General features: G+C 45.2%; 1 protein-coding gene across 1 annotated transcript; it reads left to right on the forward strand.

The window, feature by feature from the left end:
- The first annotated feature begins 1,161 nt into the window (after positions 1-1,161).
- On the forward strand, positions 1,162-17,237 carry LOC101170453 (dual specificity protein kinase CLK2). Its single transcript, XM_023962758.1, has 11 exons — positions 1,162-1,677; positions 6,913-7,069; positions 13,723-13,789; positions 13,934-14,047; positions 14,390-14,556; positions 14,812-14,906; positions 14,977-15,106; positions 15,185-15,267; positions 15,348-15,427; positions 15,984-16,074; positions 16,148-17,237. The coding sequence occupies exons 1-11, from the start codon at positions 1,510-1,512 to the stop codon at positions 16,298-16,300; spliced, it is 1,305 nt and encodes a 434-aa protein (XP_023818526.1). The 5' UTR covers positions 1,162-1,509; the 3' UTR covers positions 16,301-17,237.

The raw sequence follows: 17,237 nt of genomic DNA on the forward strand, positions 1-17,237 counted from the left end.
CTTTGGATGCTTGCAAAGTTTTTATTCTTGACTTGTGAGCTGCAACAAGAGCAAAATGTTCTGCAGAATTTTATCCTTGAATAGAAAAAGTTGTCATTTATCTATTGACAGATGTTTAACATCTTTTTATACAGAGAATGTGGATCAAAGAGTGAGGGAAATGTTTAAATTGTGAATGAGTGTAAGTGAGGAAATAAAGTTTACTTTATTTATCCCACAATGAGGAAATTGTTCTCCGTATTTGAACCATCCCCTGGGGGAGCGACGAGCCACGCTGGGGAGACAGCGGCTGGCTGGGGAGGGCGGGGTTCGAGCTGCCAACCCTTGGGTTGTTGGACGTCCTGCTCTACCGCCTGAGCCACTTGCCGCCTATAAAGCAGTTAAACAAAGTAAAATCAATCTAAAAAACACTGAAGCAGAATATTTTGTAAAATCAGTTTGGAGGTCGGACAGCTGACACTGATAGAGGTCAGTAACCTGAATGAGGGTGAATCCATCAGAGGAACATATCGTGGTAGATGTTCCAGATATGGGGAGCCCAAAGAGGAGGTTCATGGATGTAGAGAATGAGGACATGAGGCTACTTGCTGATGTACTACCAAGTCCTGCTGAATTGAAATGGCTCCAATCACTGGTAATCAAGTTTAGTCCAATCTGAATTTATAAGAAAATCAAAAGTCTTCTGGTATATGTTTAGGTAGTCTTTGCAGTGGTTTTACGTAGTTTAATATACAAGTAAAGCAGAGTATCATCAGCATACTGTTGCAATGACAATGTAAAACAATTGGTACCAAGCCCAGAGCCCTATGCTACGTCATGGCTAACTGGTTCAGAAACCTATTTGGTCCTTCATATAGCTAGTTATGGACTAATCTGGATGCAGCCAAAGACACGACACTTGATTTAGAAGACTTGAGACTTTGGGTCTTGTGAATATTCATCAGCTGAGTTCTTTTTTTTAAATTTCAGGTCATTGCTGATTTAAAACTTGACCTTAAATGATAACTAAATATTTCAGATTAGATTTTGACTTGGAAAAGAGATTTGTGAGCATCTCTGGAAGCTGGAAGTCGTCCAAACCAACCAGTCCTTGTGATTCGGATCAGAGACATAATCTGGTTTTACACGTTTGATTCATTGTTGGTCATTATTTCTCTGCTAAAGTTTCTGTTTTTACTAGGTTCTCATAACTTACCAATGTCACTCCTTTCATTGACTGAATGTGGTGTTCACATGTTGAGGTTTGGAATTGTGACCAGAATGCTTTGTGTTTTTCATTTCTGTTCTTTGACATCTACATGTTTCTCTCAGATCCAGTGTGTGGAGGTACATCAGAAATATCCCGTGCATCATCCCGCTCCAGCAGACCCACATCAGACACAGGACACCCTGTTTTCTGCAGCCCGATGAAAGAGGAGCTCCTGCAGGCCCAGGCCAGAGGTCCAGGCAGGAGCGGGTCTCTTTTCACCGCACTTGGCTGAGTGTTTTACTGCTTCCAAGTGTACAGGAATGTCCACGGCTTGGTTTTCTGGAGGCAGCATATCGTTTAATTGCCCCACGGACGCCATTTCTGCCACTCTGAGTTTGGCAGCTGCAGCGGGGCAACAGGACTTTGCAGGGAGGAGAAAACGGAAAGGAGGAAGCAGAAGGAGCAGAAACAGACGAACAAGAACAAAGGTGTGACATGTTTGAGCTTTAAAAGATAAAAATAAGATGATTAAAGCTCATTAATTAATTATTATGTTTAAATACTTAATCTTTGACTCTAAAAGATTTCTCTGCCACGGCTTTAATTACAATATTAACGGCAAAAGATGATAGTTTAATAAACAAAGTCCCTTTGTCCTAAAGTAAAAATATGATATATTTAGAGGTATGAGCTTTGTTGAACAAATAGAACTATAATTTTTTTAATTAAGTTTTAGACGAGATGTTATTGTAGTTTGGGTTTTATATTAAACGTCAATTAAACATATTTGCTTTGACACAAAAGCTCAATTTTGCATCATTGGAATTAAAAAATGATCTAAATATTATTCTGCTCAATGTTGTCTGAAAATCAATCATGATTTTCCTTTTAAATCTTTCTAAAAAGTAACAACGACGTGGAAGAACGCAAGGTTCAGCTTGATTTGGTGCAAAATTCATGAACAATATTTTCATCATAATTAAAAAAAGAGATTTTGTTAAATATTTTTAAAAGTTTTATGTATTAAAACCCCACTTAATCTTCCCTTTAAAGGAAATTTAATCGTATAATTGATGACATGTTCCCACTAACATACAGGGAGGACGTGTTTGGTCTTTGTCTCATGGCTCAGATGTTTGGAACAGATCTCCTCCATGTGTCGGGAACCTTCACTTTCTTCTGCCTGTGTTTAGTTTCTCATGAATTTGAACTTTTCTTTGTCAAAAAACAGATTTTTATGGATTACCAATCTTATAGGAACCTGACTTCCATCATAATCTATTCTAGACCATCGGCTCATTGACATTTTCTTTAAAAAAAACAGTAAAACTTTAGTGCAAAAAAGTTCATAGTGTCTGTATGTATTAGATGATTTCTTAGGTTACTTTGTATCAGACACGGTTGTGTCTCACATACCTGACATGTTTCTGCGGAAGCCTTCATCAGAGTCGTCATAATGGATCGTCATCAGGTGGTGGTGATGTGATGCGTCACATCACCACCACCTGATGACGACTCTGATGAAGGCAAAGTGCTTCCGCAGAAACATGTCTGGTATGTGAAACACATCCATGTCTGATACAAAGTAACCTAAGAAATAAAGTAACTTTAGATTTAAAACATTTTCTTCTTTTTTTTATTTAAGCAGAAGACATGACTAAATCTGACAAATGAAACCTGGCAGATTCAATTAAAGTTTTCACATTAATTTGAAACATATTGATCAGTCGAGCAACGAGATAAGCAATCAGCTATCTTTGTTTGTCTACTTCTAACAGAGAAGTAACAGATCCAGATCAATCTGTCTGAGGCAGAATGGAATTGAATCGAATCTTTACCATTGAAAAAAATTGTTTCAAAATGAGATGAATCGCTAATTGAAACTGTAAAATGCTATTTGGATTGAGGTACAGTAGATTTTTTTGACTATAAGCTAAACCGACCAATCAGAGCGGACTCCACACATGTGATGTCATCAACACGGATCAGTCCATCATTCCAGTCCAATGTGTGGACAGACTTTGACTAGAGTCATGTGACTATCCAGTGTCCAGAATGTTCTAAGAATGTTCCCTTTGGATTCTTTGGATGTGGAAAAACAACAGTGGTGAACTTTAGGAAACTAACAAGTGAATGGATTTGACATTCATTCTAGTTTACTTGTCGGTTTGGACACAGATTTCATTAACTTGATGATCTGGAAGAAATCCAAGAATCTGGAAAACTGTTCAGTAGCAGGAATTTCTGTCTGAGTCTCACTGCTGGAAGTTTGGGATAAAGATGTCCGTTGAGGGTTTTGGCCGATGGGTCTTTGCGTGAATTTGGTTTTTTAGCTGTTCAACATTTTTTGTCAGTTGAGAATTACACAATTTACGCATATTTACGTCGTTTATTCGCAATTATTACGTAAATCCTACCCAATTGTATGTGATTTTTGCAGGATGCATATGCAAATTTGTGGCTTTCCACGACCGTTCCACATATGTCTGATGAACTTTTCATACATTTACTACCCGTGAATAACTTCTACATCACATATACGGCGCACATATCACATTAAGATGACTTATACCACGGTCTGGGGGAATTCTCAATGCCGATTGGCTGCTGGGTGTGGATTAAAAAGTCATAATGGCCACCTAAAAAAGAAGTTAAGTCTTCTGCATCTTCTTCAAAACAAACTTTAGCGTCATTGTCTGGACAAAAACAGGCGGTAAAAGGGGAACTTTCTCTCTGATCTGATGCTTTATTCGATCCATCATGACCATCAGCATATTTATTGCTCTCCTTTGCCGCTGAAGTTGATGTCCCGTTACCATGACAACGCGCCGCACCACGCAGACGACAAATAGTCCACTAATTGTGAAAAAAAGCAATTCAAACAGAGAATGAGAAGATAAGACAAAAATGAGAAGAATAAAGGCCTAAAAACTGGTTGAATATTTTATTTCCTTTGTAAGTGACGGTGGTAGAAGCAGGTTAATGGCCTTCAGAGGGTTCATCATCAGAATGAATGCACTCCGCATCACGTCGCATGGCTCAGGCTTCCACTGTGTGACTTCGTTTATGATAATACACACTTCGTCGGCCGTAAACCCTTACCTAATTGACACACGTTCGACATTGGTTTCCGTGTTCTTTGGCGTGGTTCATTCCTACTTCTGTGGTTTTATAGTTGCCCATTCCTGATACATCTGTGAAAATCTCTCGTAAAGAACAAAACTTTCCTCACTTTTTTCCACATATGTTCATGCATGACCAATTTGTATCTGTGCCATATGCTCAAACTGTACACAGTGGCTGTGTGACACGGCCTTAAAGAAATGAGACAAGATATAAACCGACTACATCATATATCAAATTGCAAACGGTCATAAACCAAACCATAAAAAAGATTCAGTCCCATAGTTCAAACAATAATTAAACCTCCCAACTGCAGGAGTCTAGAATGATAAAATGATTTTTCAAGTTCCAGAGGTGATGAGAACTACCTCCTTTCATGTTTTAATCAGAGAGTGGCTGGTGGTGACTGCTGGAGGATTTAAAGTTGAGTGACAACATCTCACATGTTGTCCTGAGGAGGAAGAAGAGGAGGAGGAAAAGGAGGAGGAGGAGGAGGAGGAGGAAGAGGGGGCCTCCTTCCTGATTTACAGTTGGTCCGTTCCGTCTGTCACTGGCATTAATTACAGACAAAAATGCAAATGTCTGTGAACCCAAATCAGACCGAACCCTATGCTTCAATCAAATGTTTGATTATTTAATTGAAAGTATAGAACTGTGGGGGATTGATTGAGAACCCCCCCCCCCCCCCCCCCCCCAAACGACAGCAATGCTATTTGTGGAAGCGCTCTGGAGGGGAGGGGCTTTCATGAAGCTCGAGCACTGACAGGTGTAATGCCGAGGGTCAGGTGAAGGCAATAAATCCACACGCCGCCACACGCCCGCTAAAAGAGACGCGCCTGCTGCTGTCAAAATGCCAATCACCCAAAAAAATCAGGTATCTTCAAACGCATCGTCTGTAGGAAAAAGGTTTTAGTGTGAACTTTATACGCGTCTGTCCAAAAGACAAACAGAGACGGTTCTGACAGATTTAGGATCAAAAACTTTCCTTCTCGTTGCTTTACTGCAGGTTTCAGGTTCATTCATCATAAATGGCATTTCCCACCAAACCTGTGCACGAACTGCAGAGCTTCAGGAGAAATATGATCATTTAGATCATAGAACATTTAATTTTCTGTGTCAAATGAGAAAGGCAGGTTTTTTCTTTCCCTTTTTTCAAGTTATATCATTTTCTTTTAATCATATCATTATCCTGAATCCTAGACATGTAAATAAAATACAGAGTTTTTCTCATCCGGCTGTAAGTGAAGAAAAACTTAAAAAATCTCAAAATATTTTCCAGATTTCTGAATTTTTTATGTTGTCCCTGAAATGTCTATTAAATGAAGGAGCGCCAGTGGCTCCGTTGGGTGAGCAGGTTGGCCAATGATGTTCAATCCCCAGTCATCTGCAGTTGTGTCCTTGGGCAAGACACTTCACCCTCCTTCAGTGTGCCTCCACTGAGTATGCGTATGAATGTCCAGGTGATGGTCAGAGGGGCCGTAGGCGCCAACTGGCAGCCACACCCCCATCAGTCTGCCCAGGACAGCTGAGACTACATCAGTAGTTACTGTCAGTAACACAGTAGTTACCGTCACCAAACACGAATGAATAATGGACACATTGGAGGAACTTTGTGCGTCTGGAAAAGTGCACATAAATCCATAACTATTATTAAATTCCACCAACTATTCATTATTAAAACTTCCGATCAGGGGCAAGGTAAACATTTGTTTAATTTATGTGATTATGAAAATCTGAAACAACTAAATGATGATTACCAAAAATGTGATGTTTTAACCTAAAATTTTAAATTTGTCAGGCTTTCCTCCAAATTGTCTGGGATGATCTCAGCTTTTAACAGTTTTCTGAGGCTGGAGGCTGCAACTGCTCTCTGAGAAACCTGAGAGGACATTTGTTCAGCAAATATTTTGAGCGTGTGAGACGCTGCAGAAGATGGAGGCTCTTGCTGAGATCTGTCAGAAACTTCCTTCCAGCCCTCATTGCAAACATCAGCTCCGGCTTCCATACATCTATGTAAATAATCTTCTCAAGGCTGGCAGCTGCTTCACATCCGACAAAGAATTTTCCACGAAGACTGAACTTGGTCGATCGGAGCTGCAGGGTCGGGGGGGTCGTGGACTCCAGCGTCATGGGCAGGAAAGACAACAAATCGTGGGAAAGTAACAGCTCTTCCAGGTGTCTATTTCACTTTTTAGACTTTGAAATCTGAAAAGTTTTTGCTCTCCTGAAATCATTAAACAGTTTTTAAAACCTGTTGAACGTAAAAGAAGAGAAGCAGAGTTTGACAGTAATTGGATTCAAACAGGAAGTCACTTCTCTTTCTTCATGCGTGTACAAAGCTGAGCATGCCTCTGGTGCATCAGGGAGTTTGAAGCTGCGAGCGCAACGACCCACGCTGGAGATTTATGGGACGGTGAGAGTTTGCTGCCTTGCTTCCGTCAGGCTGAAGGACTGTGAGCCAAGTTAGTCTTGGCTTTTCATTTACTCAAAAATAACAACTTGGACGAGTTGAGTTTTCTGACAATCAAGTCCAACAACTGGATTCGATGTTCAAACTGTGATCTTCTGGTTCTTTTCCCTCCCTGTTCATTGTCCAACAGCCGGGAACTTCCCCGAATCGTCAGATGACCTTCCTGTGCGACGGTGGCGTCTGTGCTGATGATGCTCCAGAAGACGGCAGACGGAGGGAAGACAGTATGGAGGACGATGAAGGAGGACAGCTGGACTATCACAGCGGCTTCGTGTTCAAAGAAAGATGTAAAACCTTTTTTATTTAACTCATCAAATTCAAATTTCAAACATTTCAAGAACTGTAATATTTATTATTCCTGAAAGTCAAGTGTCCTGAATTATTTTGTGTGTGTTTTGATGCCATGAGTAACCAATCGGTGGCTTCTTCTCAGACCGGTTTTTCTGGCATAATACACTTTTTTCTTCTTCTTAGATTAGGTTCAATGCTCAAGGTGTTAGTAAAGGGTAAAAGTCTAGTCTACAATTTTGCCACCAAATTTGAATCTAAATAAAGTTCAAATTATTTGAACAGTACTTATTGAAGTCCGAATTCAAACTTGAATTTGCACTCAAATGGGGGCCTGATTTTCCTATTGACGCGACTGTGACATCAACAAAACTTGGCGTGTTGGTTCAGCCCGTTTTTGGAAAAGATCGTAATTCAATGACGACCACGATGCTTGAAATAATCCCAGTTGACGCCATAGACTGTATGTGAGAGGCGGACGGAGTGACCCCTCCTCCCTGGCGTTCCAAACAGGAAGTACCTGCTGGCTCCAAAAAGCCACAATAATAAATCAGTCATTCTATTGGGTCACAAGAACCCTTCGTGCTCTGATGTTGTTCATGTTCTTGATGATCCCCTTTTTTCGTATTGTTCTGTAGTTCAAGTTATGCAAGTTATAAACTGACCAATCAGATGTCTCAATAAAAGTAGGGGAGCCTGTTTGCCCCCACGTCCAACATTCAAAATGTTTGACAGGTTTTGTGTAGCCTGCCTTTAAGTGGTAGGGGTGTGGCCTTTCAACGAGCTCACTCCTGATTGATGACAGTGGTTGCCATAGAAACATTGACTCAGACCAACTTGGACCAATCGCTGCTCACTGATGATGTCTGGCTCCAATATTGCAGTGTCCATATCCCGAAGAAATGGTGACTGAATTGACTTCCCTTGGTTCGAACCCGGAAGTAAACACTTTTCTATGGGGGATGGTACTCAGTCCAGTTCTCTGATACAGACAATGGTTCAGACCAATATGTCATGTGACCATAGGTTCACGGTTAGTTGTGTGGAACATTTTCTCCATTCATCCATCCATCTTCCTCCGCTTATCCGGGACCGGGTCGCGGCGGCAGCAGACTGAGCAGAGATGCCCAGACCTCCCTCACCCCAGCCACTTCCTCCAGCTCCTCTGGGGGAACCCCGAGGCGTTCTCAGGCCAGTCGAGAGACGTAGTCTCTCCAGCGTGTCCTGGGTCTTCTCCGGGGCCTCTGCCCAGTGGGACATGCCCGGAACACCTCTCCAAGGAAGCGTACAGGAGGCATCTGGACTAGATGCCCGAGGCACCTCAACTGGCTCCTATCGATGTGGAGGAGAAGCGGTTCTACTCCGAGCTCTCCGCAGGTGACCGAGCTTCTCACCCTATCTCTAAGGGAGCGCCCCGCCAGCCTACGGAGGAAGCTCATTTCAGCCGCTTGTATTCAGGACCTCGTTCTTTCGCTCATGACCCATAGCTCATGACCATAGGTGAGTATTGGAACGAAGATCGACCGGTAAATTAAGAGCTTTGCTTTTCGGCTCAGCTCTCTCTTCACCACAACGGACCGATACAGCGACCGCATAACTACGGACGCCGCTCCGATCCGCCTGTCAATCTCACGCTCCGGTCTCGTGAACAAAACCCTCAGATATTTAAACTCCTCCACCTGGGGTAGGGATACTCCACCCGCCGAGAGATGGCAAGATACCTTTCTCCGGTCAAGAACCATGGCCTCGGATTTAGCGGTGCCGACCCTCATCTCAGCCGCTTCACACTCGGCTGCAAACCGCCCCATTGCACGCTGGAGGTCCTGGCTCCATGTAGCCAACAGGACAACATCATCTGCAAAAAGCAGAGAGGAAATCCTGTGGTCCCCAAACCAGATCCCCTCCGGCCCCTGGCTACGCCTAGAAATTCTGTTCATAAAGACTATGAACAGAACCGGTGATAAAGGGCAGTCCGGCCGGAGTCCAACGTGGACCGGGAACAGGTCTGACTTACTGCCGGCTATGCAAACCAAGCTCCTACTCTGGTCATACACAGACTGGACAGCCCTTAGTAAGGCTCCCCGGACCCCATACTCCCAGAGCACCCCCCACAGGATATCACGGGGGACGCGGTCGAATGCCTTCTCCAAATCCACAAAACACATATGGACTGGATGAGCGAACTCCCACAATCCCTCCAGCACCCTAGATAGGGTGTAGAGCTGGTCCACTGTTCCACGACCATGACGGAAACCGCACTGTTGTTCCTGGATCCGAGGTTCGACTATCAGACGGACTCTCCTCTCCAGTACCCTGGCATAGACTTTCCCAGGGAGGCTGAGGAGTGTAATTCCCCTGTAGTTGGAACACACCCTCCGGTCCCACTTCTTAAAGAGGGGAACCACCACCCCTGTCTGCCAGTCCAGTGGTACAGTTCCCGACTGCCACGCGATGCTGCAGAGACGTGTCAGCCAAGACACTCCCACAGCATCCAGAGACTTGAGATACTCAGGGCGGACCTCATCCACTCACCGGGGAGCCACCGGGGAGCTTGTTGACTACCTCTGTGACTTCAGCCCGGGTAATAGACAGGCTCACCCCAAGGTCCTCACTCTCTGCTTCTTCAAAAGAAGGCGTGTCAGTGGGATTGAGGAGATTCTCAAAGTATTCCTTCCACTACCCGACAATGTCCCCAGTCGAGGTCAACAGCCCCCCACCTGCAGTTAAAACTGTGCCTGTGGAGAACTGCTTTCCCCTCCTGAGGCGCCGGATGGTTTGCCAGAATTTCTTCGAGGCCAACCGATAGTCCTTCTCCATGGCTTCACCGAACTCCTCCCAGACCCGTGTTTTTGCCTCCACAACGGTCCGAGCCGCAGCTCGCTTAGACTGTCGATACCTGTCAGCTGCCTCTGGAGTCCCACAAGCCAGCCAGACCTGGTAGGACTCTTTCTTCAGCTTGACGGCATCCCTTACTTCCGGTGTCCACCACCGGGTTCGGGGGTTACCGCCGCGACAGGCACCAGAGACCTTGCGACCACAGTTCCAAGCAGCAGCAGAGACAATAGAAGTGGAAAACATGGTCCACTCGGACTCAATGTCCCCAACCTCCCTCGGTACCTGTTTGAAGTTCTCCCGGATGTGGGAGTTAAAGACTTCCCCAACGGAGGGCTCAGCCAGACGTTCCCAGCAGACCCTCACAGTACGTTTGGGTCTTCCAAGTCTTTCCGGCCTCCTTCCCCGCCAGCGAATCCAACTCACCACCAGGTAGTGATCGGTGGACAGCTCCGCCCCTCTCTTCACCCGAGTGTCCAAGACACAAGGCCGAACGTCACCTGAAACAACTACAAAGTCGATCATCGAGCTCCTGCCTAGGGTGCCCTGATGCCAGGTGTATTGATGGACACCCTTGTGCTCGAACATGGTGTTCGTTATGGACAATCTGTGACAAGCACAGATGTCCAAAAACAAAACACCACTCGGGTTCAGATCAGGGGGGGCATTCCCACCAATCAAGCCCCTCCAGGTAGCACTGTCATTGACCACGTGGGCGTTGAAGTCCCCCAGGAGGACAATGGAGTCCCCCTTTGGGGCACTTTCCAGTACCCGTACGAGAGACACCAAGAAGGCCTGGTACTCCAAGCTGCTGTTCGGCCCGTAAGCCGAAACCACAGTTGGAGACCTGTCCCCCACCCGAAGGCGGAGGGACATGACCCTCTCGTCCACCGGGGTGAACTCCAACACTTGGCGGCTAAGCTGGGGGCTCACGAGTAAGCCCACACCAGCCCGCCGCCTCTCACCTTGAGCAACTCCAGGGTGGTAAAGAGTCCAACCCCTCTCTAAGGACTGAGTTTCAGAGCCCAGGCTATGTGTGGAGGTGAGCCCGACTATATCTAGACGCAATCTCTCAACTTTTCGCACCAGCTCAGGCTCCTTCCCTCCCAGAGAGGTGACAGTCCATGTCCCAGAAGCCAAGTTCCACGACCGGGGTTTGGCCCGCCGAGGCACCTGCCCTGGACTGCCACCCAAACCACAATGCACCGGCCCCTTTTGGGGTCTCCTACGGGTGGTGGGCCCATGGGAGAGTGGTCCCACGCCGCTCCTTTGGGCTGTGCCCGACCGGGGCCCGTGGGAAAAGCCCCGGTCACCAGGCGCTCGCCTGCGAGCCCCAACCCTGGGCCTGGCTCCAGAGTGGGGCCCCCCGACTCCAATCCGGGCGACGTAATCGGGTCCTTGTTTTTACTCGTCATCAGTGGGTTCTGAACCACTCTTTGTCTGGCTCGTCACCCAGGACCTGTCTGCCATGGGTGACCCTACCAGGGGCTTAGGCCCCAGACAGCTTAGCTCCTGGGATCACTCGAGCTCTCAAACTCCCCCACCACGTAAAGGGGGCGGTTCACAGGGGAGGAACGTTTTCTCGTAGTTTTTTTTTTGTTGCACATCTGAAAAACTCAGATGAAAAACTCCAGATGACTCTGGAGGTCAGGAAGAAGAAGAGAGGGAAAACAGAAAAGAAGACCAAGTGGTGGAAGCTACAGAATGAAGAAACTTGTGAGGAATTTACGCAGAAGTTGAGGCAGGTCCTGGGTGGTCAGGATGAGCTTCCAGAGGACTGGGAAACTACAGCAGAGATTATCAGGGAAACAGGTAGGAAGGTGCTAGGTGTGTCATCTGGAAAGAGGAAAGACAGTAAAGAGACTTGGTGGTGGAATGAGGAAGTACAGGAATGCGTCCAGAGGAAGAGGTTGGCTAAAAGGAAGTGGGATGTAGAAAGGACTGAGGAAGGTAGACAGGAGTACAAGGAAGCGCAGCGTAAAGTGAAGAGAGAGGTGGCAAAGGCCAAACAGAAAGCTTACGATGAGCTATATGACAGGTTAGACACAAAGGAAGGAGAGAAGGACTTGTACAGGCTAGCCAGACAGAGAGACAGAGATGGGAAGGACGTGCAACAGATAAGGGTGATTAAGGACAGAGATGGAAAGGTGCTAACAACCCAAGAGAGTGTACAGAAAAGATGGAAGGAGTATTTTGAGGAGCTGATGAACGAGGAAAATGACAGGGAAAGAAGGGAGGAAGATGTGGTTGTTGTGGAGCAGGAAGTAGCAGAGATTGGAAAGGATGAGGTTAGGAAGGCTCTGAAAAGGATGAAGAGCGGAAAGGCCGTTGGTCCTGATGACGTACCTGTGGAGGTATGGAAGTGCCTAGGAGAGACAGCAGTGGAATTTCTAACAAGGTTGTTCAATAGGATTTTAGAGAGTGAGAAGATGCCTGAGGAATGGAGGAGAAGCGTTCTGGTTCCGATCTTTAAGAACAAGGGTGACACGCAGAACTGCAGCAACTATAGAGGAATAAAGTTGATGAGCCACACAATGAAGCTGTGGGAAAGAGTAGTGGAAGCCAGGCTTAGGAAGAAGGTGGAGATCTGTGAGCAGCAGTATGGTTTCATGCCCCGTAAGAGCACCACTGATGCCATTTTTGCTTTGAGAATGTTGATTGAAAAGTACAGAGAAGGTCAGAAGGAGCTGCATTGTGTGTTCGTAGATTTAGAGAAGGCGTATGACAGGGTGCCGAGGGAGGAGCTGTGGTACTGTATGAGGTCGTCTGGAGTGGCAGAAAAGTATGTCAGAGTAGTTCAGGACATGTATGAGAGAAGTATGACGGTGGTGAGATGTGCTGTAGGTCAGACAGAGGAGTTCAAGGTGGAGGTGGGACTACACCAAGGATCAGCTTTGAGTCCTTTTTTGTTTGCTATGCTGATGGACAGGCTGACAGACGAGGTAAGACAGGAATCTCCCTGGACAATGATGTTTGCGGATGACATTGTAATTTGCAGTGAGAGTAGAGAGCAGGTGGAGGAACAGCTAGAGAGGTGGAGGTTTGCTCTGGAAAGAAGAGGTATGAAGGTCAGTCGTAGTAAGACAGAATACATGTGTCTGAACGAGAGGGATCAAGGTAGAAGCGTTAGGTTACAGGGGACTGAGGTGAAGAAGGTGCAGGAGTTTAAGTACTTGGGGTCAACAGTTCAGTGTGATGGGGATTGTGGAAAAGAGGTGAAGAGGCGAGTGCAGGCAGGTTGGAGCGGTTGGAGGAAAGTGTCAGGAGTGTTGTGTGACAGAAGAGTGCCAGCAAGACTCAAAGGAAGGGTGTACAAGACAGTGGTGAGACCAGCTCTGCTCTATGGGTTAGAGACGGTAGCAGTGAGACAGAGACAAGAGGCTGAGATGGAGGTAGCGGAGATGAAGATGTTGAGGTTCTCCTTAGGAGTGACCAGGTTAGACAGGATAAGGAACGAGTACATCAGAGGGACGGCTCATGTTGCCTGTGTCAGCAACAAAGTCAGAGAAGCCAGACTGAGATGGTTTGGACATGTTCAGAGGAGGGATAGTGGATATATTGGTAGAAGGATGTTGGAGATGGAGCTGCCTGGCAGGAGGGCAAGAGGACGGCCAAAGAGGAGATACATGGATGTCTTAACAGAGGACATGAAGTTGGCTAATGTTAGGGTAGAAGATGTCCATGATAGAGTGAGGTGGAAAAGGATGATTCGCTGTGGCGACCCCTGATGGGAAAAGCCGAAAGAGAAAGAAGAAAGCACATCTGAAAAATGATAGTAGAAAAAGAGAATCTCCTCAAACTTCCAGTCTGCTTTTCCTAGATGAGGTGGTCTCCATTTTGGGGGAAGGAGCTTTTGGACGAGTGATGAAGTGTCTCGACAAGCGCAAGTAAGCCCAGCAAGCTGATCAATGGCCGACCTTACAGTCATTTTCCTAAAAGTTGTCTTTGAACTTTTGTTTTCATTGCATAGATTACAGCCAGAAAAAATCCAGAGTGTTCATTTTGTCTTTCCTTCAAACGTGTCTGTTTAGAGATGAGTTTGTGGCCGTGAAGATTCTGAGGAACTTTGAGAATTCCTATGAAACAGCCAGATTGGAGATTGCTGTTCTGGAAGAGATCAACAGTCTGGATGATGACAACAAATTGTAAGAAACAGCGTCAGCTCCCATGAAAATGATGTTTGTTTTTTTGTTCCTTTAACATGTTCTTGCTGCATTTTTCTGATAATGGAGGGCATACTCAAAGAAAATTAAGCTGAAAATTGTCTTTTTTTGAGTCATTCTTTATCAGAATTGCAATGAATCAGGAGCAGACAAAAAAATGCAGCTTGAAGAAGATCGTATTTGTGACATTTAAAATAGGCTGGGCGGGTCACTGCTTCCCGCTCCGGTACATTCTGATGCATCCACCTGCAGACAAACACATCCATGAACGTCTTCAGAGGTTAAGTTGCTGAAATGCTGCCGCTGGCTGCTCTCTCCTCTCAGTGCCTGTGTGCGGATGCTGGACTGGTTCAAACACAAACGCCACGTCTGCATCGTCTTTGAGCTGCTGGGTCTCAGCACCTTCGAGTTCCTCCGACAAAACGACTTCCTGCCGTTCAGCGTGGAGCAGATCCGACACATGGCCTTCCGAATATTCAGAGCAGTCAGCTGTGAGTCAAAGTTTCCTTCTTTCATGACATCTTTGATGCTTTTTTTTACCAATTGAGGCTGAAATATGCACACCAAACCTACAACTGATGTCCAATTTAGAAACTGTTTGCACTTTTTTTAAAAATGTCTGTGAGTGCTTAGTGGTAAAGAAATCTTAAATTGAAGCAACAAAATCAAGATAAGATTTATACCTTCAGTTTCTCTCAGTTTGTTAAAGGAAAATACTTTCAGTAATTTACATTTTGGTGTTGTAGTTCTGCATCGAAACAAGCTGACCCACACCGACCTGAAGCCAGAGAACATCCTGTTTGTGTCGTCTGACTTTGACCTGGAAGACGACCCGAAAACTGTGAGAGTCCAAAAAAATAAAGCCAAATCCGAGTTCTACTGCAGCTAAAGACGATGATTGTGTTTGTCAGATGCGTGTCTGCAGAAAGCCAAGAAGTCTAGAAGTAAAGGTGGTTGACTTTGGTACCGCCACCTTTGACCACCAACATCACCAGTCCTTGGTGTCAACACGCCACTACAGAGCGCCAGAAGTCATACTGGGTACGTCAACAACTGAAGCGCCTCATCTGAGACCAAACCGCTCAACGATCCAGAAATGTAACGTAGACGTTTGTGCAGATCTGGGCTGGAACCAATCGTGTGATGTTTGGAGTCTGGGCTGCGTCCTCTTTGAGTTTTACTTCGGACAGACGCTCTTTCCGGTTCGCACTCTTACTTTTTGAAAATAAACAAGTTCTAGAACGCAGCTCCCCAACATCCTGACAAAGTGTTTTGATTTTAGAGCCACGACTGTATGGAACATCTGGCCATGATGCAGGAAGTGCTGGGACCGATTCCTCCACATCTCCTGAAGCAAACCGGGTAATCAAACGTACATTTATCGTTATGGAAGAAACAAAAACCATCTCTGAAAATACAAACGGGACAAAGGTGCACAAAAAACACTGGCATCAGAGTTTTTCAAAAGACGGGCACAGGTTTATTTTACAGAGTTAATAACAAAGACGCATAAATCCATTATACCGTTAAATTACATCAACAACAGAATCCGACGGGTGCTGAACTCAACCAGTGGAAAGTTCATCCCAAGGAACCAACTGTCTCAAAACAGGAGTAAAGCACCAAAGTTTCAGTATTCAGCTGTCTGTGGGAGGGGCTGAGTCACTGGCTGCAGCACCAGCAGGTTAATGAAAAGACAAGAAATGGAATCCGGCTTATGTAGGTGTCCATTTTCAATCATCTCTAGGAGGATCTGTAGGTTTGTTACTCTTAAATCGTAAAAACGAATCCCAAACTTTGTTTACAGTAACAACAGTGGAAACGGTTACTTTACTCTGTTATTAGGGCGATGACCGACAGCAGAGGCGACATTCATTCCAGCTCATTCTTGCTTTCTTTGCGGATGCTGGTTCCTCAGGAAGAAGCATTTTGTTCAAGACGACCGGCTGAAGTGGGACCAGCAGAGTTCATCTGGGGACTGCGTCAGGGAACCCTGTCGCCCCCTAAAGGTAGAAACAGTACTCAGCAGCTGCTGCCGACAGCTGGAGGTCAAAGTTAAACCGTTTCCCTTTATTCCAATAGTCAATTGAGGCAGAGAGTGACGAAGAACAGCAGCTGCTGGACCTGCTAAGCTGCATGTTGGAGTACGACACCTGCAGGCGGATCACTCTGGAAGAAGCCCTCTGGCATCCTTTCTTTAGCCCAATGAGGGCAAAGCAGTCACCGCAGAGCTAACACACCCACCAAAGCAGCATCTACCTCGGGCTTTCTATCAGCTAAGTCCTTTATAAAGACTCTTACTTCTGGCTCGAATCACTTTAATCTGGCTTCAGAGTTCATTCCTGTTTGTTAGAAATGTTTGTGTTGATGACGCCAGCCCTCCGGTTTCTATCACAGCAGTTGACGTCTCACTGCCACCATCTTTTTTTAATCTGTTTTCAAAGCCTTCCCGGTGGTCTTTTAATCATGTTGATGACATTTTTAGCCAAAATCTGAAAACTTTTCGAAGACATGATTTCTGCAGAGCGGCAGGAGTTCACTGGAAATTCACCGGTCCCAGTTTCCCACAGTCTGACATCTCCTTGTCCAGCGTTTGGTGTTCACATCTGTAACTACTGAAAGGCTTTGGCGAACCTTGCAAGCTCCAGGTATCTGGTCTGGAGCAGTGCTGTGTTTTCTGAGGGTTTTAACAGAATCGTCTGCATCATGAAGTTTCACCTCATGAGTTCTTGAAATGTGTGTGTGAACATTTTGAGACTTTTTACTCAAAATCCTTTCTTCTTTGTTGGATAAAACAGCAGTGCATAAATCCCATTTCTTTTTCTTTAGTCAAACTGTGTTTGCCTGTTTGTTTCTCTGCTTTTATTTTGAAAGGGTTTCAGGTCAGCTCCTGCGTAAACCAAGTGTGAAGGAGCTGGTCTCACAAACTTATTTTAAAATACATGTAAAGATTTTTGTCAGGATTGCTGATTTCTGTTTGACATTCTGTTTACAATTTTCCACATTTGCTTTTATTTATTTTAATATTTGTGGATGTGTCATTGTTTCATGCACCTTGTTTAATTATTGTTTTTATTGTTGTAACTATCACAACGCTTCAGGATATTTTATCTAGAATTATTTAAGATCTTTGTTCTCCACGTTTCCCAGTTATAAATCTTTCAATTTTAAA

This window comes from Oryzias latipes, chromosome 14, assembly GCF_002234675.1.
Source record: "Oryzias latipes chromosome 14, ASM223467v1".
Classification (NCBI taxonomy): domain Eukaryota; kingdom Metazoa; phylum Chordata; class Actinopteri; order Beloniformes; family Adrianichthyidae; genus Oryzias; species Oryzias latipes.